General features: G+C 42.9%; 2 protein-coding genes across 3 annotated transcripts in view; both read right to left on the bottom strand.

The window, feature by feature from the left end:
- Window positions 1-25,345, bottom strand: part of LOC122612229 (neurogenic protein mastermind) — a 68,349-nt gene that overhangs the window by 24,873 nt on the left and 18,131 nt on the right. Inside the window, exon 3 of one of the 2 annotated variants that reach the window (XM_043785692.1) lies at window positions 23,653-24,671. In XM_043785692.1, the coding sequence (XP_043641627.1) occupies window positions 23,653-24,354 (702 nt within the window). In that variant the 5' untranslated portion in view covers window positions 24,355-24,671. Of the gene's footprint in view, window positions 1-2,299; window positions 2,461-23,652; window positions 24,672-25,345 lie in introns of those variants that run through there. The other variant, XM_043785693.1, reaches the window with a different exon arrangement.
- LOC122612230 (acylphosphatase-2) lies at window positions 4,864-5,570 on the bottom strand. The gene has a single exon (XM_043785694.1). The coding sequence runs from the start codon at window positions 5,460-5,462 to the stop codon at window positions 5,130-5,132; it is 333 nt and encodes a 110-aa protein (XP_043641629.1). The 5' UTR covers window positions 5,463-5,570; the 3' UTR covers window positions 4,864-5,129.

Genomic DNA, 25,345 nt, shown 5'->3' on the forward strand with positions numbered 1-25,345 from the left:
TTTCTTCTTTGCCAGCGCGCCATCATTTATTCACAACAATTAATTAAAAGTGTAACTTAAAACGTTCGCTCAAGTGTCAGCCATAACAGAAAGCCGCTCATTTGCCACCCGCCACCCCCTTTCCATCCCCTTTCTTTTTTTGCACCACCCCCTGAAAACGAACGCCTCCAATTAATTCCTTGCTATTTTAACCATTTCTTACCCCATATTATTCCCGACACACACGGCGTATGCGTAATATTATGGCCTTGTTTAGCGTCCTACTCTTTGCAGCCCCTCCCCTTCCCTCGCCTTTCAACCCTAGCATTCGCACTTCACTTACTCGCATTATAGTTGGCATATAGTACTATGCATTTTTTGCAAATTATTAAAAAGTGGGCGGCAGTGCCGAAAGAAAGATGAAAATCGAGAAAATTATGGAGTGAATTATAAATTATTATTCAACTCATTTAACTGAGCTGGCGCACAAAACCCAATGGGAAATTATGTTTACCAAAAATTAATTAAACAGCAGTAACAACAGAAAGAGCAATAAAAGTAAGATTAATGTAGTCGCAACGCAGCGACGTCGACAGCGACGCCGCCAACGACTGCGACTGCGGCAGAGGCAGAAGCAGCATCAGCACCAATTTCCGCAACGCCAAAAGGCTAAGCCAGATTTCTCGGCTCGGTTCGGTTTAAGTTAGCTTGTTGCTCGCTCTAAGGCAATTGTTGCTATTACTATTGCTGTTGTTTCCCCAAGAATTCCTAGATGCTGTTGTCTCTCACTATTCAATTATACGCCAAGAGACAAAAGCGTGGAAGAAGTTCTGGAGCATGGGTAACTCCGGAATACCCTAGAAATATATAATAGTTTTGTTTGTACTAACGATGAACTAATATTATTTCAAATAGTTAAAACAAGAAGCAGCATAATGAAATAGTTATAGAGTTACGCACGTAAAGATCCCAACCACCATTTAGTTAGGGAAAACTGGTGGAAAACGAAGCAATTATCGAAAGGTAACAGCAGGTGTGTATCTGAAGACCGCGCTGATAACTACCATCGAAATTTACATAATTCAAAACCGTTAATCAGCCCAATTGTTTCCCCAATGCAGGGCACTCAGACTGAAGCACAGATGGCCATTAGTGTATGCACATCTTTATGAATACGTAAGTGCAGATACGAATATATATGCACAGTTCCAAACGTGTTCTACTTCATGGCATTGTGAGCATGCCCCACTTTTTGGTGAGGGCATAACAAACGACCAATTGCTCGCTCAGATCTGCACTTCCTCCTCCGCCGCCGCAACCCCGCATTTCCCCTACGCTTCTTGGCCACTTGTCTAAGCAATCTGCGTAACACACACTGAGGCACACTAGCACACGCACACACACTAGCACACACACACGCACACTCATGCAGTCACGCGGAGAAATCAAACGGAAATTTATGTTGGCCAAAAATGTTTTCTTTGATATTTTAGCAAGCAACTAAGCACCAAAAACATAAAAGTTTATAAATTATGAAAACAAAAATTATGCAGAGCGTACAAATTCCCAAACGGATTTACTGCAATGTAATTAATGGTTTCCATCGAGCCAAAGAGTGGCAAAAAAATAAATAAAAGAAACAGCCACACATACGAGTACGCACACTTTTTGTTTTGCTCAATTTTCCTCCTGATTTATTTAGCACTTTTGATTTATGATTTTTAATTTCTGCCATTTTACGTCTTACGTGAGTCTTACGAAGTCTGCACCTAATAAATTTGCATCTGCTATGCACAATTTCCCATCCAAGAACCAGACACGAAAAGCGAATAAAATGTCAAATAAATAAACAGGACAGGGGGTTGAGTTAAATAATTGCTAGAAAGCACACAGGAATTTAGCTGAAGATCTCGGCAATAAAATAAGTAAAATTCCATGAGCACAAAAGACTTGGAAATGGTTTTCTTTTTGCACATAATCACAGCTGATTTTGATCACGGCAGTTTTACTTCTATATGTTTGTTGGTGTTTCTTTTCAGTTTGTAAAATACTTTTGTTTATGTTTTTATCTCATCTTTGCGATGAAAAAGTACTGAAACTAAACTTTACACTAAATTGTTTCTCTTCGCTTTTCACATTTCAAACACTAACGTTTTTTAGCACTCGAACACTTTATTTCTTCATTAGGTTTAAGTGCATTTTTTAGTATTTCTTTTTAATTTGTTTTCTTTTCGCATATTGCCATAGTCGCCGATGTTGCTTTTGTTATTGCCGTTGCCGTTGCTGTTGCTGTTGTGTTTTTATCGCTGAGGGAACGAACCGCAAACAAAAATGAAGCGCTCAGCTTTTCTTTGGCTAGTGTTGCTGTTTCTGCCGTGCGGCTGTTACTGCTGCTGGCGTCGTGTTGCTGTTGCTGTTGCTGCTGTTGCTGTAGCCTCAGCTGCTGCTGCTGCTTCTGCTGCTGCTGCTGCTGGTTTGTCGTGCGCCGTTTGGCAGTCGGTTGAGTACTGGCACGAGCCGCTGTCAGCGAAACCAAACGAAGCGACTTCGAGCGACGCGAGCGACGCTGGCAGCGGCAGCAGCAGCAGCAACACGACGCCAGCTGCGACGCGGACAGCGAGAAAGTTTGCTTTTTGCATTGTTGCAGCGCCGCAGTGAGTGAGTATCTGTGTGCGAGTGGGTGGCTGTTGGTATGAGTGTTGTTGCGGGGATGTCGCTGTTAGCCTTAACAGACGGTTGATAAGCTGCCGCTGCTGCTGTTGCTGTTAGCATGTTGCATGTCAGCTGCTCTCTCTCTCTCTCTCTCTCTCTCTGTCGCTCTCTCTCACTCTGTCGCTCTCTCTTGGCTTTCATGTTGAAACCAATTCGTTTGTCATTTGTTTAATGACACAAATATTTGCACAAAGTGTTTGCATTTATGTATGCCGCGACAACCTGTCTTACACCACCCCCCTCCCACCACCACTCCCCGCCGCTGCCACACTCGGTGTTTTCAATTTCCATTTTGGCGTCATGAAAGTTTTCCCTCAATTTGTATTTGTGCCATAAATTTGATTACCACTAATAGACTAATAATAATCCAACTAATGATCATCGTTTCTGTTTTCTTCGCTTCTTTTCATTTTGTTTTTTTGTTGTTTTTTTTGTGGGTGGCATGGCTTTCAGGCAAATTGAATTCGCTGCCAGTTTCTGATGGCTGTTAAATTGGGTTGAGCCTACAAGGACGAAATCCAGCGAAATCCAACCCAAAAGCCAGGCAACAACACACACAAACACAACAAAAACAACAAACAACGTGAACAACTAAATAAGGAAGTGACACCGGAAACAGGCAGCGACGTCAACGTCGTAGGAATGCGCAAAGGAATTTCAGATGGTGGTAGCACGAGCGGGGGGGTTGGGAAAATTCAGGGGTTTTTTCGTTTGTGTTTGGGTTTGGGTTTGGGACACGCAGGAATCACTCACAAAAATCCAAGTGAGTCGAGTGAGTCGTGCGAACCGCTCTTTATCTCGCATTTTTCGCTCGTTTATAAGGCAACGACACCGGCCGGCTGAAACTAGTTAAGGCCACACCAGCAACCCTCTTCGCTCGCCCCAGCCTCTGCCACGCCTCCCTCCTCTCCCCGCACCCTCCTGTTCAGCGCTTACAGCTTAACCTATAAAAATTCCGCAAACCCAACATCCACAAATGGGAACACTCCACCACTCCGCATGTGGAAATGTTCTTTTGCAGCTCTCTCGGAAAATCTGGGCGCCTGTTACACACGCAACGAAGTTGCCAACACAACCTCACATGCACGCACACACGCGACTCGAAGCTGTTGCTGTTGCGGTGATGTTGCTGCTGCTGCGTGGATGTTGATGTTGCTGCTGTTGCTAATGCTGCTGTTGCTGTTGCTGCTGCTGTTGCTGTTGCTGTGGCTGCTGCTGCTGCCGTTGGTGTGGCCGCTGTGTCAGTGCCGTTCATTTGTTTGATTTTGTTGTGATTATGCGCAGTGCTTCGGCGGCAGAGACGCCGGCAGTGACGCCATCGCGCGAGCAGTGGCGTCGTGGTAGTCAGCGACCCATGGAGGGCATTTGGGGGCCCAACAACGGCTACAACGCCAACAGGCAGGCGCTGGGCAACTGGGTTCTCGCTCCAAGTTGCGATACACTTGGACAACTCGAAAATGTGATAAGACGTGCATGTGGCACTTCGACTACAGCCCGATTCTGATTTGAAGGCACTCGGGATTTATCACAATAATTTGTAATTTGAGTAGCATCATTAAATTCGGTTATATACCAATTAGAAACAAAATAACTTGCTTAAGCAACCAGCTTGCTCCTTTTTAGAGTACTATATGCTTACATATGCAACGGTCAATATTGAAGTTCAGAAACAATACAGTGAACTTTCGAGTGGGTAATCACTTGAAATCGTATACTTTGTAACACTAAAAACGCTAGTAAAATGACCAATGTATTCGAGAGATAAGTATTCGCTACTTATCATCAAACAAGGCATTCTATTTAATATGCTGAAGAGTTTTGCTAATTAAAGACACTCCTCCGTAAAGTGTACCACAATAATCCCTTCCGCCTTGAGAAGTCACGATATTTCCAGATTTTCACCTTCAATCGAAATACTCAATTTGCTCTCGTTCAGCGCACTGCAATAAATATTTGCGGCTCTCTGTTGTTATTCTAGATATTCCGTATACCCAGTATTGTCTGTTGCCCCGACTCACGGCTGTTGGCTGTTGGCTGCCGTTTGTGTGCCGTAAAAACTCATTGCCAGTTTGGGGCGTCGCTCAACTGGAAATGTGGCCAAGCCGTAGCTAAAACTGAAGCTAACACTGAAGCTGAAGCTGAAGCTGCAGGTGTCTGTCTAACCAAGTCATCTCACATACACTGTACATATATTTACTTTTGTAGATATATCAAAATAAGTATATAGTGGATGTGCCAGCCTCCATGTAATTGCGCTGAGCATTTCTTTGTGCGGCTTAATTAGTGGCTGGCAGCCTGTTTTTCATTTTAGAGGTTTATAAATGATGTTCGTAGAAGCACTTCGTAGGCAGCTCAATTTAAAGGTCCAAACAAATAGTTACAGCAAATACACTGTTACACAGTTACAATTTGGTAGTGTACACGTTACGAATCCTCCACTAAATGGCCTTTTTCTGGGCAGACACATTGTGGTAGCGAATCGAGAAGCGGCTAAAGTTGTGCGAAGTGATCTCCTTGGTGGGCGTGAAGTCCGCCCGCTCGATAATCGAGCGCGGACTGCCGAAATTCAGAAGCCAGAACTTCAGTTCGTTGACCTTGGGCAGGGTGCCCTCCAGCTGACCCTTCACTGTGCCCTCGTCCGTGTTCATCACCCACCCGCGCACCTGGTTCATTGTGGCCAGATCTCGGGTCTGCTTCCGCAGGCACACACCCTGCACTCGCCCAAAGAGCTCGAATCCGCAGGAGAAGATCTGGTCCGCTGGCTGCATCATGTTGAGTTCGCTTTGTCTTTTCTGGAAATAACTCCAACTTAGTGTTGATCGAGAGGGAAACTCCACTTGTTCAAATTTAGTTGATTTTTGTCAGTGTTCGTTACAGGAATGTCGGAAGCTCCTGGATTCGCTTAAGCAGCCAAGTGTTTCTTTTTGCAGCTAAGAGCTTTATAGTACAGTGCACCTCTGCTAAAGAAAACTTAAGCAAATCGTGCGCAAACCGAATGTTATACCGCTGGGTGTCCATGATATCGCCATTATGTGATTAAATTTAAATTGACGATGGAAGTTGGGAGTTTTCAGCATAAAAAGGAACAGTGTATCGGCGAGAGCGCTAATGACATTGTATCTATTGTATATCCATAGCATATAGCGTATCCCATATCAGCACTGGGGACTCATAAATCACTTGCCACACTCATTCACACACGCACACATCCACATGCGACGCCAAGTTCATCTCATGGCAATCCAATCAACTGGCAATGCCACAAAAGTTTGCAACCACCAAACCAGAGGCGAAACCCTCCCCCTTGCCACCCTCCACAGCCCGCGGACACACGAACACCCCCCTCGAAAATGGCAAAACACCACCTATGGGCAGCGAACAATAACTAGCGAGATAAACAGACAACATTCGGCGTTAATGCAAACGCGAAACGCCGACATCGCAGGCGATACTAAGGCAAATATTTAATACGATATTTATGGCCTAGGCACAGGATCAAGTGGAAGCGGGATGGGGGAGGGGGGATGGGGGAGATGAAAAGAGACAGAGGGCATGGGAATGAGGTCCTTTGAGCCAAGGTATTTGCAAAAGAAGCCTGTGATAAATGACTACAGCTACAAGTACTACGCGTCCCCCAGCTTCCAAACATTGCTTTTCCGTTGCCTACATAAATTATACTTTTCCACAATTAGGTCTAAGGTTTAGCTTATAAAGGAAGACTATTAAATATTAACGATTCGCTATATTTTTACAAGTTTACGGCTACCTGAAGGCTACCTAAACCCAAAAAGATATTTCCAACAACTTTCCTCCGGCACTGTCTACATTTCAAGGAACCGAAAATACGTACATACATATGTACATACAAGCGTATGTTGAAATGGCCCTAAAGCTGTCAATTTGGTTAAGCGAATTTAAAAGTTTTCGCAAAGTGGAACCAAAGGCTTCCAATTTGGCCGGCACACTGTGGCCAATCCAACTCGAACTCCGTCGTGTGCCCATTCAAATGAAACAGCACGAGCCTCGGGTTCGTTTCGAGTTTCAGGTTGGATTTCAGGTTGAGACCGCCGCCGTCGCCGTCACCGTCGCCTCCATCGCAGTCGCAGTTCCGTCGCTGCCGCCGTCGACGTCCGTTCAATACTGTTGTTGTTGTTGCTGCTGTCGAGCCGAAGGTGAGCAAGCCAAATCAAACAAACCGAAGCGCAGCAAAAAAAAAGTACGTTGAAACGCTTGAAGGGACTTCGCATGCCTCGCTGTTGGAGCTGCGGACGGGTGTATGTAGGTATGGGTACATCGCTATATCTATAGATACTGTAGCTCATGCTGTTGCTGCCAGAAACTGCGCTTCAATTGCGACAGCAACAACACAACAACAAGTCAGTCGGTAAACAAAACGCGGCTTCTCCGAAGGCAAACTGCGTGAAGTCGGAGAAAGAGAGCCACCACCACAAGCCGCCACCAGAGAGCGAGAAAATGAGTGATCTTGCAGAACGGATAAACAGCAGATAAGCGCAGCTAGCAGGGAAAACTCAACTGCACTTTATCACTGAGATCGACAAGGGGGAAGTCTTCTATATTATTGAATATTATTGCTGAAGACTCATAAAATGCGTAAATGTATTTCATAAGTAAGTTATTTTTGAGCATGATATTTACTTTAGAGATCAGCTGATGGCAATATGTACTAGTCAGCTTGTATTGAACATAAAAGTAAGAACACCATACTACATTCTTTTGGAATACATAGAAGTCAAAGCATTTTGCTATCATTTCGTTCAAAACTTTTATTGTTCAGAACGTTTGGCCGCCAAGCCGAACGGCGCCAAGCACACACACATTAACATTAACACAAATCAAATCGGAAAAGGCGAAACCAAAACAAAAACAACAACAACGTACAACAGCAACAACAATGACAGCGCCAAGAACAACAATTAAATCGAAATGGAAATTAGAAATAAAAAAAGTACAGTACTTGGTCTTTTCCAAGCCCACAGCGTTTTCCCCACCGTTTTCCAAATTGAATTGAAATGCAAACGAAAGCTAAATACTAAAATTAGCTTAAAATAAGTAAGGCAGACGGGGCAATAACAACAAGTGAATAGAAAATCAAAGCGAAGCATATAAAACGGCGATAATTCAAATGCAAAATGTAAACACTTCAAAGCCGCGCGACGGGGAAAGCGGGCGGAGAATCGAGGAAAAGCTGGGAAAAATACAACCACAGTGGCATAGGAAAATCGGAATGCCAAGAGAAAGAAGTCGAATGGCTTCGGAGTTCAAAAGGGGAGTGCTTGGGTGAGCAGGGACTCGAGGTACGAAGACTTCACTTCGCCTTTAATATCGCGTATACTCGCATACACACACACACACACGCACATTGATTTGTTTACGCAAATGACAAAATTATTATGCAGTGCAGGGAGAAAAATGATGGCCTCTAAACAGAGTAGCTATAAAGTGAAGCTCAAATGAAATAATATATAAACCAGAATTTCAATAGAATAATATTCTAGTTATAACACCGATTTACACTCAGTCCAATCTGATTTATCTTGGATGTCGGTGGGATTTCCGAGAATCCCCTCATAATAAGGTGTTATACACACTCAATCACTGAGCTGTCCTACGCTGCGTATACGTAACCCGTGATCTTGGCTTCGGCTTATCAGCATATTTCGACGATGATGCAAACATTCCAGTAATGGCGACTCCTTGATACTCGGATACTTAGCTTAACTTACGGTTTTATCTGCACAATATGCGTATTTACACGGCACAACAATGCGTTGATGAGACAAACAACGGGGGAAACTCACCTGCAACGAGAGGAAGAGAGACAAAGTACTGATTAGCCACAAATGCAGCGTAAACGCAATGAGAATGATAAATCAACTGGCTAAAAATACAGCAAGCACAACGGCAACAACAACAAAATCACGTCAGCGGCCAAATAAGGCAAACAATTGCAAAAATCTGCATGTTGACGTCGCTGCCGGCGTCGACTGTGCAGCTGCGTCGCAGTCGAGTAGCTAAAAATATTTCACTCGGCTCGCTTAGAAAATCCAAAATTAGCTGGCACGGCGTGCGCACAAAATCCAAAATGAGGAACACAGAATGAGGCACAGTGGCATGCAATCTATACCCTAACACTCAAAAATCAATAATGTTAGCATATGAAAAGTAAGCTGCTGATTATTTTGATCAAAATTCACTTATATTCGAACTATAAAGTTGAAAAATACACTTAAAATTCTGTATACTTTACAAAATCAATAGCTTTACAGTGTTTTTTTCCAATCAGTTAACCAACAAAGATTTTATTAATTATTCAAAATGAAATATAATACTTTCATTAATTAATAGGGTAATATATAAAAAATGTCCCCCCAAACGAGATGAATATCGCCCCCACTGTGCGGCGTTCGTGGCGTCACCGTTGAGCGACGACAGCGGCAGAGGCTGAGACGGCGACGACGACGTCAGCGCCGACGCTTACAGCGTGCGACAGCAGGTTGGCAGAAAGTCTGCCACTGATAACGGGAAATGGCATGCCAGCAACAGCGGCAGCAAAAGCAGCAACAATAAGGAGAGCCATCGACATTCACTCACTCTCTTTCTCTTTCTCTTGCCGGCTCCCCACTTTACTCACACACTCACTCGTTGGCGCTCTCGCCTCTTCCTCACTCGCAGTGGCCATGTCTTCTATGCTCTCGTGGCTGGCAACGCTCACGCCAAAATAAACAACAAATGTAAAGTGCGCCCCTTTAGCAATGTGGTATATACTGGGAAAAACCAGATATCGCACTTTAAATAAGAGGAAACATTTTAAAGATATATATTTTGAAATCGTTAAGTATAGAACTATTTCGTAAAATAAACAAACAATTCCAAGTATTGGATTTCGGGCTATCCTCTGAACGTGCTTTAAAAACTGCGCTTTAGATTATGAATTGCATTTTCCGGGCTATAATTTATTGCATACTTCAAGGACTGTTTACGATTTTCGTATTTCAAAACCTTGCTATTATTTCTGCGTGTGTAGAAGAATAGCGGTCGCTGGGCCTACCCTCACCCCCCAAAACAGCCAACCACCTAGGACAAGCCATGAAAATAAATATGTGGGCATAACAAAAATGAAAATTGTACGCGAAATGTGCCGCAAATGGCAGCAGATTTGCCATTAAAATTTACAAAGGGTCTTTCTCGGTGTTTCGGGATCCGAGTGGAAATCCGAGCGAAAACGGGGCAATGGCAAAGAAGACGAGGCAGGGAAACAGAGAGGAAGAAAACATAGACAAACAGTCGGAGGTAGAGCAAATCAAAACAAAACAAAGGAAACATCACAAAAACAAGCCAAGCAATCGCCCTGACTAACTGACTCTTTCCCTCTCTGTTTAACCCGTGGCAGCCACCTCGCTCGCACCCTCTGCTGCTAAATAACAGCTGTAAATTAACAGCGAGCGTTTTTAGAACGAGCAATTAAAGCTGTAATAAAGCAATTAGAAGTACAATTACCCAAAGTTTGTCCAATTTGTGTGAACAAAAATTAGAAAAGGTAAACAAGCCATGTTTGAAAAGAAATTATGAAATCGTGTAAAAGCGTTAATATTTAATATTTTCGAAATTAATATCGGCAATTATGCATTTTTTAATGATCATGCAACATTAATTTTTGACACCCATACCTAAGCGATTTTTGATTTGCCATTCAAAGTTCATAAGTCAGGTGACATAACACATACGCAGTGTGGTGCGCTGGCAAACCATATCGGAAAAATTGCATTTTCTGCTGCTGTTGTCAAGCACTGAAAGCCTCGCATATGTTTTGTAAATTAATTAAAGGTTTTTATTCGCGTGCGGATTGTTTAAATAAATCATTCACAGTGACAAAAACAACATTTTTTCGGTTAAATATAAATTACTTAGTTCAACATATTTTTTATTTAATTTAAATATCCATGTAACTTTCGGTGGCCGCGCAAAAAACAGTAATATTATATTGGCTAAATGACAGCGGCAGTGCTGACAATACCAATTAGCCTCTCGGTCAAGAATAGTTGGCCAATAGATGACAAGAACAAGCCGCAATGGGAAAAGGGGAAACGGAGGAGAAAACTGGTGTGCGGGAATAAACGGAAAGCCTTAATTAACAGGGCCAACTGTTAATAAAATTGTTTGGTAAATGGGCCGTTTTTTAAAGAATAAAATGAGCGAAACGGTCGCCGTTTTAAAAATGTTATCCAAAAGTGATTAAGATATATGTTCACGGAAAAAGATATATATGCATGCAAAATATGCCATGAAATGAAATCCATTCCTTTCGAACTAAAAAGTGAAGTGGATTCATTAAAAAATATTAAAAACATTGAAGCTTCTCTCGTTAAATAAATGGAATGTATATTTGAGAAAATGATCATCATATATGCAGCTTTTTCTTAAATGTTTAAAAATATTACGTATACGCATTGTTTACCATTCCCGTAGGTTAAATACATTTTTGACTTCGTAACTTTGACATGTACCGCCTATTCTATGCAATTTCTGCTCGATTTCAGTTCCTTTTGTTTTTCTTTTCGTCTTCATTTTGACGGCAACGATTTGCAATCAACTTAATTGAATTTTGTTTTGATGCAATGACGAAGGCATAGTGCAAAGACGGGTGCAAAAGTGGGTGGCGGCGGCGGCGGAGGAGGAGGAGGAGGAGGAGGGGCGCCTCTCGAGGCGAAAAGGGTTGTCACGCCCTCTGCAATTGTCTTAGCTGCTTGTCGTCAAGTGGATTTGCTGGTGGAGAACTATAGTTGTTATTGCACTGGCCTTTGTTGTTGGGCGATATTCAATTAAGCGACATCGTCGACGTCGCCATTTAACGAAATGCAATTTTCACTCTATTTATTTATTTTGCCTCAGTGTGAACTTTTGTTTGTTTATGTCAACGCACTGCAGAATAACAACAACAAAATCAGTTAATTCGATCAGCGAAGATTGAGGTGGCTTAAGAGCAGGGCGAAGTTACGTCGGCTGCTTGGGGGTGATGAGGGGGTGGGATACAAATTCGGTACTGGGAGGCAATTAACAGTATCCAGGCTGGCAAATTTTCACAATTTTTCGTCAATAATTGAGCAAGGAAAGCGGGCAGACAATCTCCATGTCCAGGACATGCGCACTTAAGCCAGCAACTTAAAGCCAGGCCACAAATTGCACAGAGTGGGCGTTGGGGACTTTCGGGTGGTGGGTGGGTGGTGGGGTAGTGAGTGGAGCAGGCGGTTGTGGGGGAGGGAAGGGGTGACAGCAGACCGACTGTTGTCCTGTAAATGTAAATGGCACCCACACACGAAGCGAAGGTGGCCTACGAGATTGTCTCGAATGCCGAATACCGTTAAGATTGTTACCAAAACACAGAATACTTCAGATGTAGATAGTTGCCGAATGGGAAAGGAAGATTAGCCATCTAAGGGTGCACACAGAAAAATAAACCACTTTTGCACTTCTTTTCAAAGGTTTTACAGAACTCAATTCACTTAAAAAGCCTACGAAATCAAAATCTTTACGGAGAACGTAACTCATTTAATTTTATTACAACCTTCTTGTTCTGTTCTATGCCTAAATGGCTTTTCCTTATACTAAATTTGTAAATTTGAAATGTATTTATGGGTTTGATACTTAATAAAAGAAAAATGAGTGAATATTAGATTTTTCCCTCGATTTACTTCTTACTCTTCCACAGATTTTCGGACTTAAAGGGCATTACTTTTAATCTCACATTTTTGGGCGGTGCATAGTCGTGCGGCATATGCCACAAAACTGTGCAACGTGCGGCTGCCTGGCTCCTTCTCTCAGCTAATGTAGACAAATTTTTATCGCCTGCTAAAGTTTTGTGGGAATTTTGCTTTTTTCTTCGGATGCCGAGCCCTCGGGGGAGGATTTTTGTAGGCGGGCAGGACAGCAGACGAGGGATATATCTTTGCACAAGGGGTAGCAGACGATTTTGTGCTTGTTGACGCTAAATAGGCTCGTTTCTCTGCCGTTAATAATAATAGTTATGATTATGATGATGACGACACAGACGATGGGCCAAGATGATGCGAAAGTGTTGATAAAACACGGCGGATAACACAACGATTAGAGCAGCGGTGGGGGGAAGTCTGTGAAGCTCCAAGGGCCTCAATCAAAATTATTAATTTAGCAGCACATCCAAAAGTTGCTGATGACAGGACACAAGGGGTTTGGGTCAAGCCAAAACGTCAACGAGTTTGAAAATTACTTCGATACGAGGCTATAAACCATAAATTAGGACAAAATGTAATGGGTCTACACCAAGAGAGAGTCTTAAAGCCATAAGGATCGTGCCGAAACTAAATAAAACCGAAAACATCGTTATATATTGCTTGAAACTACTAATGGCTCTTAGTTTAAGCCTTTATTCGGAAATGGGAGCAACCAAAACTGGAATATTTCTGCACCCACGTAATACCTCCACTTGCAACTCAATGAAGCATTTGTAAATTGTTTAAACAAATCCTGCTCCTTTGCCTGCTTGAGCTCCTAATCACCAGCAAACAAAAGTCAAATCAAAAGCGAAGCCCAGGAAAAAGATTGAAACCGCACAGCGAAAGGGGCTGGAGGGGCCGGAAAATGCGAATGCGAATGGGGTTGGGGCTGGGGCTGGTGCTGGGGAAACGGGAAATGCGAGGAAAACTGGAGAGAGAGTGTGCAGCTAACAAGCAAAACGTCAACGGCGAGGCTGACGAGAGCGACAACATCGTTGCAAGCGACTTCCAATTATTTTTTATATTTCTCTGCAGCAACAAAAGGCGCTCCAGAACAGGGGCGTCGTTGCAAGGGGGCAACGGCTGGCTTGGCTGATGCAAAAGTGGATTATGTGGCTGCCTCAACAATCTTCGTTTTTTTTTTTTTGTTCACCCCATATTTTGTTCGTTTTCGCTTTCCTTGCACTTCTTGGCCAAGCGGAGGGGCGTGCGTGAAAAGTGGGCGCGGCACTCACTAGTGTGGCACAGTTTGTTGAGGGGGGGACATGCAGATGGGCATGGGGGCATAGGTGTTTTTTTTTTTTAGGGTGTTCTAGGGGCTGGATCGGAGTTTGTGAGGCGGGAACAACCACAAGCATTGATGGGACGCCCCCTGCAAATCGGGGAATTACTACTGCATTCAAAAGAGCATAAATCAAATTCATTCCAAATTCATTCCAAAAAGTAAAGAACTTTAATTTTTAACCACCAGCTATAGCTAGGTGGTAAGTTGAACATAATCTAATTAAAACTAATCGTTAAGTTATCTAACTTAGCTAGCTTTTTGCTTCATTTAAATTTAAAACATTTGTTTTTAAGTTTTTAAATGGTGGTGTTTCTTAACTATTTGATGTTAGTTGCAGTTTGCACAGAACCCTTTTCTAAATGTGAAAACTGAAATCTATACCCAATTTTATATTCAATCGCAGCTTATAAAAAAAGGCCTGTATTTTGGGTCTACATGCCATCGGCTGGGAAATCAAGTGGAGGAATACAGACTACAAATATTGAAGTCTTTCATGGTGCAAACAAAGCTTTTAAGCTTCGTTGAGTTTAACACAAATACACACAGACACACCGGCATACACACCATAATACATGTATAGGCACTCACTCTGATATGGGGACCGACCTGCCACGCCCCCCCTCCCTCCCCTTTCACGAGCCACCCCCCTTTAGAACCACAGAGGCGCCCCATTGCAGAAGCTTCAAAACGAACGAACAACGGCAAGGAGAAGAGGCGCAGAAAGGGGGCCGAGCATGGGGAAATGGGGAGCAAGGGAGAAATGGGGAGCGGGCACACGTTGCCTGCCATATGCGACACTTGAGAAGGAAGGAGGGTGGGGCACGGGGAGGCAGTGGGGCTGGGACTGGGGCATGGGCATGGGCGCCGGTTCGCAGGAGGTCGTCGAGGGGGCTGACTGACTGACTGAAAGAGACTGCGTGCCACGACTCCTCGTTGCCCCATGGACACACAGTATCCGCAAAAAGGTTGCAACCCCGAAAAAGGTGCTTTTAAATATTAAGCAAGCCACCAGATACCCAGATACAATTGGAACATTCACATAATATGGATAGGGAGTTTCAGGAACTTGTTATAGAGTTATTCTACTTAGGGCTGTGATTCATGTGCTAGAATATACAGAGAACATTCACTCATTTGGTGATGACGATTAATATTTAATTTCTAGCTAGGAGACAAGATAAGCCAGCATATTTATCTGCTAGTTCCCATGAATTCTGATTAGGAGTCTTAGAAACATTGTCTGAACCAAACATTTTTCTGTTTCCTTTACAAAATGGGAAGAAAATCTATACAATATGCCTTCGTATGGCTCTATCTGAACTTTTCTAATCCACTGTGCTCACGCCGTGCGTTTCTATGCTTCAGGTTATATGAGTATGAGTATGAGGCCGCACTCGCTGTCCCGCTCGCCCGCCTATGGCTATCTCTGTCGCGCTGCTCCGATTCTGTCGCTACTGCGCTCTGCAGACAAATTTCTATAAATTATGCATTGTGTGTGTAAACACGACAAGTGGAATTGAAATTACGGATTTAAATGTGAACCAAAGATATTTTATAGCTATCTGAGTGTGCTTATATATACATTCATGGTTGCAAAAATGAAATAAAATCAAATCGAATCGAATTGTGGGAAAAGGGGGGAAAAAGGGGGGGTGCAACCCTTTTTTTTTGTTTCTCAGCTGTTTGGCTTTCATCGGCCGACAAAGTTTCGCAAATGCACAAAATCAACAATCTCATAAATTTAATTGCTTCAAGTGAATTCTGCCGCCAATTGTCCAGTTGCAAGTCCCCGCGGCACCCCTTTGATCTCCACATTTTTAGTCGTTCCAGTGACTGTGCCTTCCTCGTTGTCTCATTGTCACCTTTTGAACTTCCGGCGGCGGCGGCGTTTTTCGTTACTCGCTCCTCGCTTCTCGCAGTGTATGTATCACCCTGGGCAGAAAAAAAAAAGCGCACACTACGACACAGGGGGAAAAAAAACCCACTCAGACGTAAACTTTTTCCACATGTCGGATGGACACTCATTGTCTCACATCCACGATTCATTTAACATTTCTATTTGTTGGAGGCGAGTTTTGTTTATTTGCAAACATTTCGTCACTGCTGACATTGATGACGATGACGTTGCGCCTCCTTTTCGTTTTTCGTTTTTAGCCTTTTGCCAGCCAGTCAGCCAACCGCTTTGTTTTTTCTGTAAAATGCCCATTTATTTTTAACATTTTAAAACGTCAACAGTGCACACAAAGGCCGACTCAATGACGCAACGAGCGCGATTAAACTCACACTGAGTATGATGGTGAAAATGGTTTATCGCATTTAAGTGTAACACTCATTATGTCTGGTGATATAAGCAGTTTAAAATACGATTTATTCAAGTGGTAAATTCGCTGATTTTTTGCAAACTTAATGTTCTGCCCGTTAAGAGATGATTTTAAAATAAAAAATTATAAATTTGGCAACTACTACTTAGGTAATTTACAAGTAATTAAGTAGTTAGTTTAAAAAAAGTACTTTTTTTAAATTTATATAGTCCACTTTCTCAACAACAGTTTCTATCTAAAACTAAATCGCTAACTTTACAATACTTTTTTTTTAGCACAATACTCCTCAGATACCGAACATTATATATTGTGTATAAGGAACAAGGGTATGAAATCTATATCCTCACTTATGTAAACGTTGTCCCTGCCTCGCAAGCGACTTTTCGCATTTGAAGTCAATAAGATGGGTGAAACGGGGTTGCAGATGGACATGGCCGTAGAAAGGGGGGCTGGGGGGGGATGAGGGTCAAGTGAGGGGCGCATGCAGTGTAATGAATAAATGAGCATACAAATACGCTTATACGCACACACGTGGCCGTGTATTTGTGCAGTTAATTTGCCATTTCCGCTCCAGTAAAGTAATGAAAAATGTTTTTTTTTTCTGCGGCTGCTGCTGGCCGTTGCTGTTCTACAAATCCCCGTAAAGTGCCCCCCAAAAACCCCTCCGTGAACCGTAAACCTATGTGTGTTTGCCCCCATGGATTTGGTCAAGTGCCATTGTTTCAGGATTCGGGCTGCTAGCCATAAACGCTAATCACTTCGAGAGGCATTTGTCCATATGCCGTATATTAAGTATACGCCGCGTGGGCATCACAGAAGATGGAGTTTGAGCGGAATTTCAGGGTGCACTGCCAACATGAAGCTCATTAGAGTATATAGAGTATAGGGTCCGCCAGTTTTCCCATGCAAATTGAAAACTGCAGGTGGAAAACTGAAAACGGAATCTCATGAACGTTAAATACGGGGAGAAAATGCAAATGAAAATGGTTGGTGAGGGAACAACATCAAGCAATCAATGGTGTTGGCTCCGTTTTAGACTCTGTTATGATGTTGTTGATGTCACATGTTGCACGGACATAATCGTTATGGTTATTGGCAGGACGTTATAGACACACGCCACCCAGCGGGGGGTGGGGGTGGTTTGATTTTCGAGGGTGGTTATGGAAAACGGAAAGAGCCAAACATGATGAAAGTATGCGAATCTGTGATGGTAAAAATCTGGTGTAATATACAGATTTTGGGGATGAACCGGACTTTATCAGGAGGCTAAGATTGCAGTCGATAAATCTATAACATTTAGGTGAAGAAGTAAGTCCAAAAGTATCAGTAACCCAAACGGACTCAATCATTTTTAAAAGTTTAATGGAATTGATTTCAAAGTGTGGCACAGATAATAAATCAATTTTGTGAGGGTAAAACTTAATACATTTCAAAGCGCACTGTCGCATAGGGGTGATTTTTAAAAGCATATTTTAATTTATCAACATGCAATGCAATGAGCTCATTAATCATTTACGAAGGCTAATGCTGTGGAATTTGTAACTAAAGTGAATTGTATTGTTTTCCGAATATACAGGTACATATATGATAGCAGATTAAATGCGATGCCGTAATTAACATAACTAACTTTGAAAATCATCTTTCCGAAATGCCATTATCATTACCAATACCATTACCAATTTCCCAGCTCCATTTGCATTCCCTGGACTGTTTTTATGGCCGGACAAATCAATCGAGCACATTTGCCTTTGACACACGAGCCGTGTTTGGCTTAATTTTGCATATAAAACCCGCTCTTCATCAGCTTTTCCATTTCCCGGCCAAGCGGGCCGGAGCTCATTTCATGTAATCGACACACAAATTGAATGCAAGCCCGGGGACCTCGACATCCTTTGGGATGCCGGCGAGGACCAGCACGAGGAGCAGGACGAGGACGAGGACGCGGACGAGGATGTGGAAGTGGATATGGATATGGATGTGGATGTGGATGCCAAAGTGCATAAAGGAAGCTCAGAATGGCGCCTGACTGGCGTCATTCAAGGGTTAACTATTCCCATCGAAACGAGCTGGTCATTTCAAGTGAAAAGTGTTCAAGTGCTGAAGATTCCACAAATATTTGCCACTCATCGAGGATACACAACATCTCTTTGTCTGCCATCCTTTTCCAATCAAATTAATTAGCCAAAATACACTAGACTTTATGGAATATACATACATATATATCGCAGAATGCGAATAATCTTCATAATGCTGCTGGGCAATTCTACATGTGGGCAGTAAGTAGGCTTATTGAAAATAATAGTAAGTAAAGTGTATCCAAGTTAGCGTGTGTATCTGTGTGTTTTCCTAGCAGGCATATATCGTATGTGTGTGTGTGTGTGTGTGGGCACAACTTCAAAATGAGTTTATCGATTTTAAAGGGCAAAGCGAAAGAGCAACAGCAACAGCAAAAGCAAAGGACGAAAAGGGGAAGAAGTTCCGCCTGGTTTGTTTTGCTGATGATGTGTGGATGGTTCGCAAAATATAAAAAAAATGAGAGAGTTCCCCCCGCCACCGTAATGAAAATCCCTAAATAAAAACCAAGGAAAAAAATAAGTGCGATTACCAGGCGATTATTATTTAAGGGTTAAAAATCCACAGCCAGCCACTCGACAAAACCGCACACACACACACCCACACACACACTCACTCACACACCTCCGCAAACATTTCATCATTTTCTGTTACGCCTTTCCCTTGTTTATTATTTTTATCCTGGCAACAACAACAAGAACAACAACTTTGCGACGACAAACGTAAAGCAATTAAAATGTTTAAGACAATTGACAAAAGCCAGACTCAAGAACTTAAAGCTCGCAGGGCCAAAAGAGCTTTGCCGGCCCGAAAAACTCGAAGGATGCCAAAAGGATAAACGGCCGGATGGTCGGATGGCAGGAAGGCAGAAGTGCGGAGGTGCAGGAAGGCAGGAAGGCAGGAAGGCAGAAAGGCGATGGAAAAGCTCCTCTTCTTGTGGAAAATTGCATTTTTAATATGCAATGAAATTTGCCAAACATAATAAATAAAAGATGCAAAATTCATTGTGACTATAGGTGTGCATGTGTGGTGGGCGGGGCCACTCGCCCTCCGAACTTCCTCCTTTTCATGCAGCTTTATTCTCGAATACCACTGCAAGGCACAAGGATATCACGCACAGAAAAAGAAGCCTTTGAGGTGCATTTGTAATAACCCACAACTGCTAACTTCTGTGGAAATGAGCAATGCGTGACAAACACGCAATTTGGCCCATTGTGCTAACCGCACAGTGGAAAGAATCGTTATTGTGCCGGCTATAATAAATTAATAAAAACTAACAGAATTGGAAAAATGATATATTTTAAAGTTATCAGAAACTCCACATGATTTTACTAGAAGGGTAAGCAAAATGATTTAAACAAATTAAAATTGAAAACAAATATGTCAGAAGTGCATTAAGTAGCCGTATAAATCATAGTTTAATAAGCATGTTAAGAAGGACAAAGCTTCGATGAAAGCAATTCATTTTGAAACTCTTGGCTGAGCTTCAATTCATTACCAAGATGGAGCAATAAATGATAAGAAATAATCGAAGGCATTGCAATGCCTCTTGCAACAACATTATGCCAGAAAGCGCGGCAATAATTTATGCCGGCTCCTATATATCCCGCACATCATTTGCTATATACTGCATATAATGCATATACTGCATATATCAATCCATGTATCCATATATCCCCCTCATCTGTAGTCAAGTGCAGGCCGCATTCAGTTTTCAGTTTTCCGTCTGCAATTCGTTTCCTTTGCTTTTTTCGGCTGTTTGCCTTCGCCCATTTCCCATCGAAATGGAATCGATTTTGTTGAAGCCACGCTGTCCGCCTTTCCCCCTTTTCCCCTTTCCTCGTCTCCCTTTGCACGCCCCTGCTTTTTGCGACTTACAGCCCCCTTTTCTTCTTTATATTTTTGTTGTTTTTTTTTTTGCGCTGAACCCACTCAAGCCCCTCCATATCTTCGTTAGGCCAAAAGACAGAGCACGCAAGGGGTGCAGACTGTTAGGTGAATCCCCTGGGCGAAGACATGGGCGGCGGGTGGTCGGCAAAAGGGGGGGCGTTTTCCCCACCCCAGTGGGCGGTGTGACCATTTTCGGTCTGGCCCGGTGATTCCCTTCGATGGCAAGGCGAAGATAAATGATGCATTTAACAAAAATGTGTAAAATGTTTGAAATACATAAATTTTCAACAAGTTGAACAAGAAAGCCTGGCGAAAAGTTTGGAATAATGTATAATAAATAAAACATTGTGCCCGGACAATGAATGTAGTTTTTCTTAAACTAACAACCAGACATATTCAGGTGTTTCGTTCAAATATTTATAGCTTTTGAAGCACCACATATACACATGTAATTCTACAAACATTTTAAATGGGATTAGAACTCGCTCTTGAAAATCGTAACTAGCAGCTAAGTTTATTATCGCTTTTAAAATCAGTTCTTAAATCTCTTTGCTTTAACACGATGTGTAGTTCCTAGTAAATTACTATTCAAAACGACAAATAGAACAGGTCTTCTATTGAATTTCACTGGTTTTTCTCATGTTTATAGTAGAATTTCACCTTAACTACCTCTATTTATATAAATTACCCTCTCGCCGTAATGTAAGCAACTTTTTGGGCCACGCCCACGGCCGTGGGCGGAGGCGTTTTCCTTCTGAAGGAGCGATAAACAATGCCAATGCAACCACAACAACCCAACAACAAGAATGGCAACAAATAATCTAAGCTTGCAACGATACGCCAATAATATGTTGTCACTTGTCAATCAAGATGCAACAGCAACGAAAACATCAGCAACAATAATACCAGCAACAACAACACCAGCAACAGAAGCAGCAGCAGCAGAGGCACTTGAAACAAACAACAATCTGCGCGTGGAGTTGAGGCGGAAAAGCGGGAAAATCGGTGCGGTGCGGTGCGGTGGCGGTGGGAGGCCGAAAAGGGGGCGGGGCAGATCGCTCATGCAACTTTTGTTTTGTTGACTGCGCTTCGAGACTTTGACTGACTGACTGACGGCTGTCAGAAAACGCCACACGACCCGAAGTGAAGTGAAAATTGGCAACAATGAGTGCAATACAACAAAGTAGAAAGAAAAATGTAATACGGCAAGTGGGGAAAAAGTGCAGCCAGAAGAAGCTGAAGAAGAAACTGCAACACGCGACTTTCCCAAATAAAATAAAAACGCAAACAACAACGCATTATAAACAATATGTTGGACTTGGCTTTTTGTGTTGTTGTTGTTGCTGCTGCTGCTGGCGATGTTGCTTTCTTGTTTTGCATGTTGCACCGGCTACAAGCGGGCCGCAATTTGCAGCGCTTTTCACCGGCAACCGCAGGCGGCGGCAGCAATCAGTAAAAGTTTTCCAAAACCGTAAAAGCAGCGAAATAAAAGAAATAACAGAAATGAAAAGTGAAAAGCCAACTTAGATTAACCGCTCCCTGTCCATTTCATCGACCATTAATTCGCTGGCGAGATGCCAAAGGAACGGATGAGTGGCCAACGGCGAAATCAGAAAGCAATTAAATCATTCCAATTATTGGAGGATCTATGGAATGGACGTTTTTCAACCAGTAAAATCTGAAAAAGATGCCACTACTTGGGCAGTTAAGTAGGGAATAGCCACGACTCAAAGACTCTAAAATTTCTATCAATGCATCAGCATAACTTTGGTTGCACGCAAATGCGGAAACAAAATATGTCTGCCTTTAATAAGTTAATTAGAAGGCTACATTCTGAATGACTTAATGTTTTAGTTAGTGTACAAATGGTTTCCCTGAAAGACCGCAACTATGCCGAAGCATCCTCATCCTTGGCCGCGGGCCGAGACAAATCCACTTTTTGCATATGAAAAGAATTCAAGTGAAGGGGGACAAATCATCAGCAACTACCAGTCAGCGATGAATAATTACGTGCCGATGGGAAACGGAGGGGCTTCGCACTGCACAGTAGCAGTGCAAAACGACACAAATGACTTGGCCAGGCGGATGCGGAAAAACTTTTCCACTCCAATCCACGCCGAACCGCACCGAACTTAACTGCACTGAACTGAACAGATCTCGGTAGTGCGGCAGTGCGGTAGCCAGTTTGAGGAATAACTCACGTTCCGCGTTCAAGTCGCCCAGATAAAAGAAATAGAAACTCCGAGACGGATTCTGAATCTGAATCAGAATCAGTATCTCGAGTTCGAGCTGGCTGTGGTAATTACAAGCTGTGATGGGGTCGCTTGACGGATTGTCGACAGAACTAACAATTATATAAGCCAGAGGCCGTCGAGAATCGCGGCTTGCATCACTCACTCGGAAAAAAATCTTTTCATTCGCAAAATTATATACACAAGTATATCCAACTTTTTTTGCGGTACTACTGCTACTGCTGCTGTGCTGTTCAAGGTATTTTTCAAATGCAGCCAAAGGAACGTCAAAAAGTCAGCTAAGTAGTACCTACAATTGCTTGTAGCTACAGCGAATGTATCTTGTAGCTACAAGTTGGCGGCGCAGTTCGTATGCGAGCTGTGTGTGAGTGAAACTGAACTGAAACCGAAAGAGTACAAAAAAACCAGCACACTCGCACACAAAAATACAACAAAATCGACAACAACAACAATAACAACAAAAGGAAAAACACCACAACAAAAAATCGCTGACCTCATTATTATTTTGTGTATATATGTATTTATGTATGTATGTACGTGCATTCTCCGCTTGGATTGCTGGCTTCGTATTTATTTCGCTGCTCTTTTGAGACTGCGGACTGCACCAGCTCTAATGTGAGGCAACTGTGCATTGATGAGATACCCATAGCCATATACCAGAGCCGCGTATCTGCTGGATGGATGCGATTTGCATTTGCATTCGCCGCGATAATCCCAAGCTCTTTTGAAACGCCAATGAAATTCGGAATCCATTTCACAATCTCATCTTGCGAGCTCGACCACCGATATGTCCATCAAGCGAAATGCGATGTAAATCACAATTTGATGGCTACATGGCGGGGAATTTCTTCTAAGGATTTTATGATCGAATGGTTACCCATTTCTCCTATTTCACCCATTTACCATTTTATTACGCATTTATATATGTATTTTGAAATTATGTGTTTCACTTTCTTGACCTTTTTTCCATAAAATTAGTGTTTCGTTTTACACTCTTTGTAAATCACTGTTATTATCCATTATTCAACTATTTGAGTTGCTTATTCTTAGGACGTTAATAATACTGACATATTGAGGTATACTGATACATTAAAGATTTAATCTTTTGCAATATAGTTGCTCTTCAAAGAAATTGAACAAATGGAAACTAGAAGCAATGTAGATTTTATTTTATTCCCCAACTATTTTCATCATGATTTCATAAACTCTTTTGCCACCTGTAACTGACTTCTTGTAATATAGTATTTAAATTTCAAGGCAGTGAAGTCATGGGATGTATTCCAAAGAAGTGAAATACAATACCCGGAATCATTTATAGCCAAAAGTAAATACGAGCCTAAAACTAAGGACAGCGAGTCCTTCAAACTCACCACATGAACACTGCTCTGCAGCTGTCCGGCTAACATGGTCTGGGCCTGCTGGTGTTGCTGGTGCTGCTGATGCTGTTGCTGATGCTGCTGCTGATGCTGCTGCTGATGCTGCTGCTGTTGATGCTGCTGCGAGGGATCGGGCAGCTTCTTGTCGGTCTTCTTGGCCGCCCGCTTGTTCTTGCTCTCGAGGAAGCGCTTCTGGAGGACGGTGGTCTCCTGGTTCTGCTGCTCGCAGACGGTGTTGAAGGCCTGCTCATAGCGTGGCACGCAGTCCGTCTGCCGGCGGCGGTAGTTCTCCATGCGGCGTCGCAGCCGATCGACGACCGGCATCCGCTTGGCGGGCATAGTGTCGCCCGGAGCGGAGGGCATCGCTCCTGGATTCGCAGGGCCGCCAGCTCCGTTGCCGCCAGTGATTCCAGCAATGCCGCCTGTTGCTCCCAGGTTGGCATTGTAGGGCGAGTGTTGTTGCTGCTGCTGCTGCTGCTGCTGCTGCTGCACTTGGATCTGCTGCTGCTGCTGTGCCTGGGCATTGTGCTGCTGCTGTTGCAGTTGCAGCTGCTGTTGCTGCTGCAGGTGGAGGCCCAAGTGTTGCTGGTGCAACTGGAGATTCAAATGTTGCTGCTGCTGCTGCTGTTGCTGCTGCTGGGCGACGGCGGCTGCTTGGCTGGCGCTCTGGAAAACTGGCAGGCCGCCCGCATCCATAAATGCGTCCGTGGTGAGGCTTTCGCTGGCGCTCGTTGCTTCGCAGCTTTCGTCTCAGTCGGCGACGAACGCTGACGGCGACGAAATCGCGAAGAACAAGGCGGCGACAGCGGCGGCGAATAAATATATATGCGTGTATATAGGTTGTCTATATCTGATATCGTCTGTTGTTGCTGGCAGCGCTGCTGATTGCTGCTGCTGTTTCCGCGCTGCACGACCGGAAATGCCTATTCAACGCGGAGAGGTGTTAGGAATATCGCTGCTGCGGCAGGTGAAAGCAGCCACAAGAAAACCAAGTCCACATCCTGTGGCAAGTCCTGCAAAAAGAAAGAGAAGCAAAGCTTTAGCTTTATGTTCTTTATATTATCGGCATCTTAAGCCAAAAGTAAAAGTATTACTCTATCTTCCAAATAATAATCTTTATACTAATATACTAGTCCAAAATTCCCGATTTAAAATGGCTTTGATTATCTGTCCCAAGGTCATATTTACGCTATGCACCAGTCGCATTTCTACTTGAGTTTAGGCGATTGTAGATCAGTGCGAAGCTAAACTAAATATGTACGTACGAAACGATTGATAAGAACCGGAAAGTGAGAGCAATAAAAAGAAAGAAAGAGAGAGCATATCAGTGATGTCAATACGACAATAGTACCTTATGAGCGAAACCACAACAAATTAAAAACAAAGTAGATCGACAAACACACTTTCTAAGTACTGATAAAAACAATGTAAGCATACAGTTAAAAAAAAATTCTATTTCCCATTAAGAATGTTTTAAAAACAACTATAAAATGTATTTACAATACAATATGAACTGAACCTCCTATCCTATATTGATAAGAGTTTTTAAGGCGAATTTACAGAGGAACAAATATAGTTCCTATTTCTTATCTTTTTATTCCAGTTTAAAAGAAAAGTATCTGAGAAGTCGTTTTCTTTACATGAAGTGTTTTCAGTATTGATCATCCTATTAGGTTGGTCCATATTT

The sequence above is a fragment of the Drosophila teissieri genome, chromosome 2R (genome assembly GCF_016746235.2).
Source record: "Drosophila teissieri strain GT53w chromosome 2R, Prin_Dtei_1.1, whole genome shotgun sequence".
Lineage (NCBI taxonomy): Eukaryota > Metazoa > Arthropoda > Insecta > Diptera > Drosophilidae > Drosophila > Drosophila teissieri.

Excerpts from the sequence above, each read along its gene's own strand:
- LOC122612230 (XM_043785694.1), bottom strand. The coding sequence starts at position 5,462 with ATGATGCAGCCAGCGGACCAGATCTTCTCCTGCGGATTCGAGCTCTTT.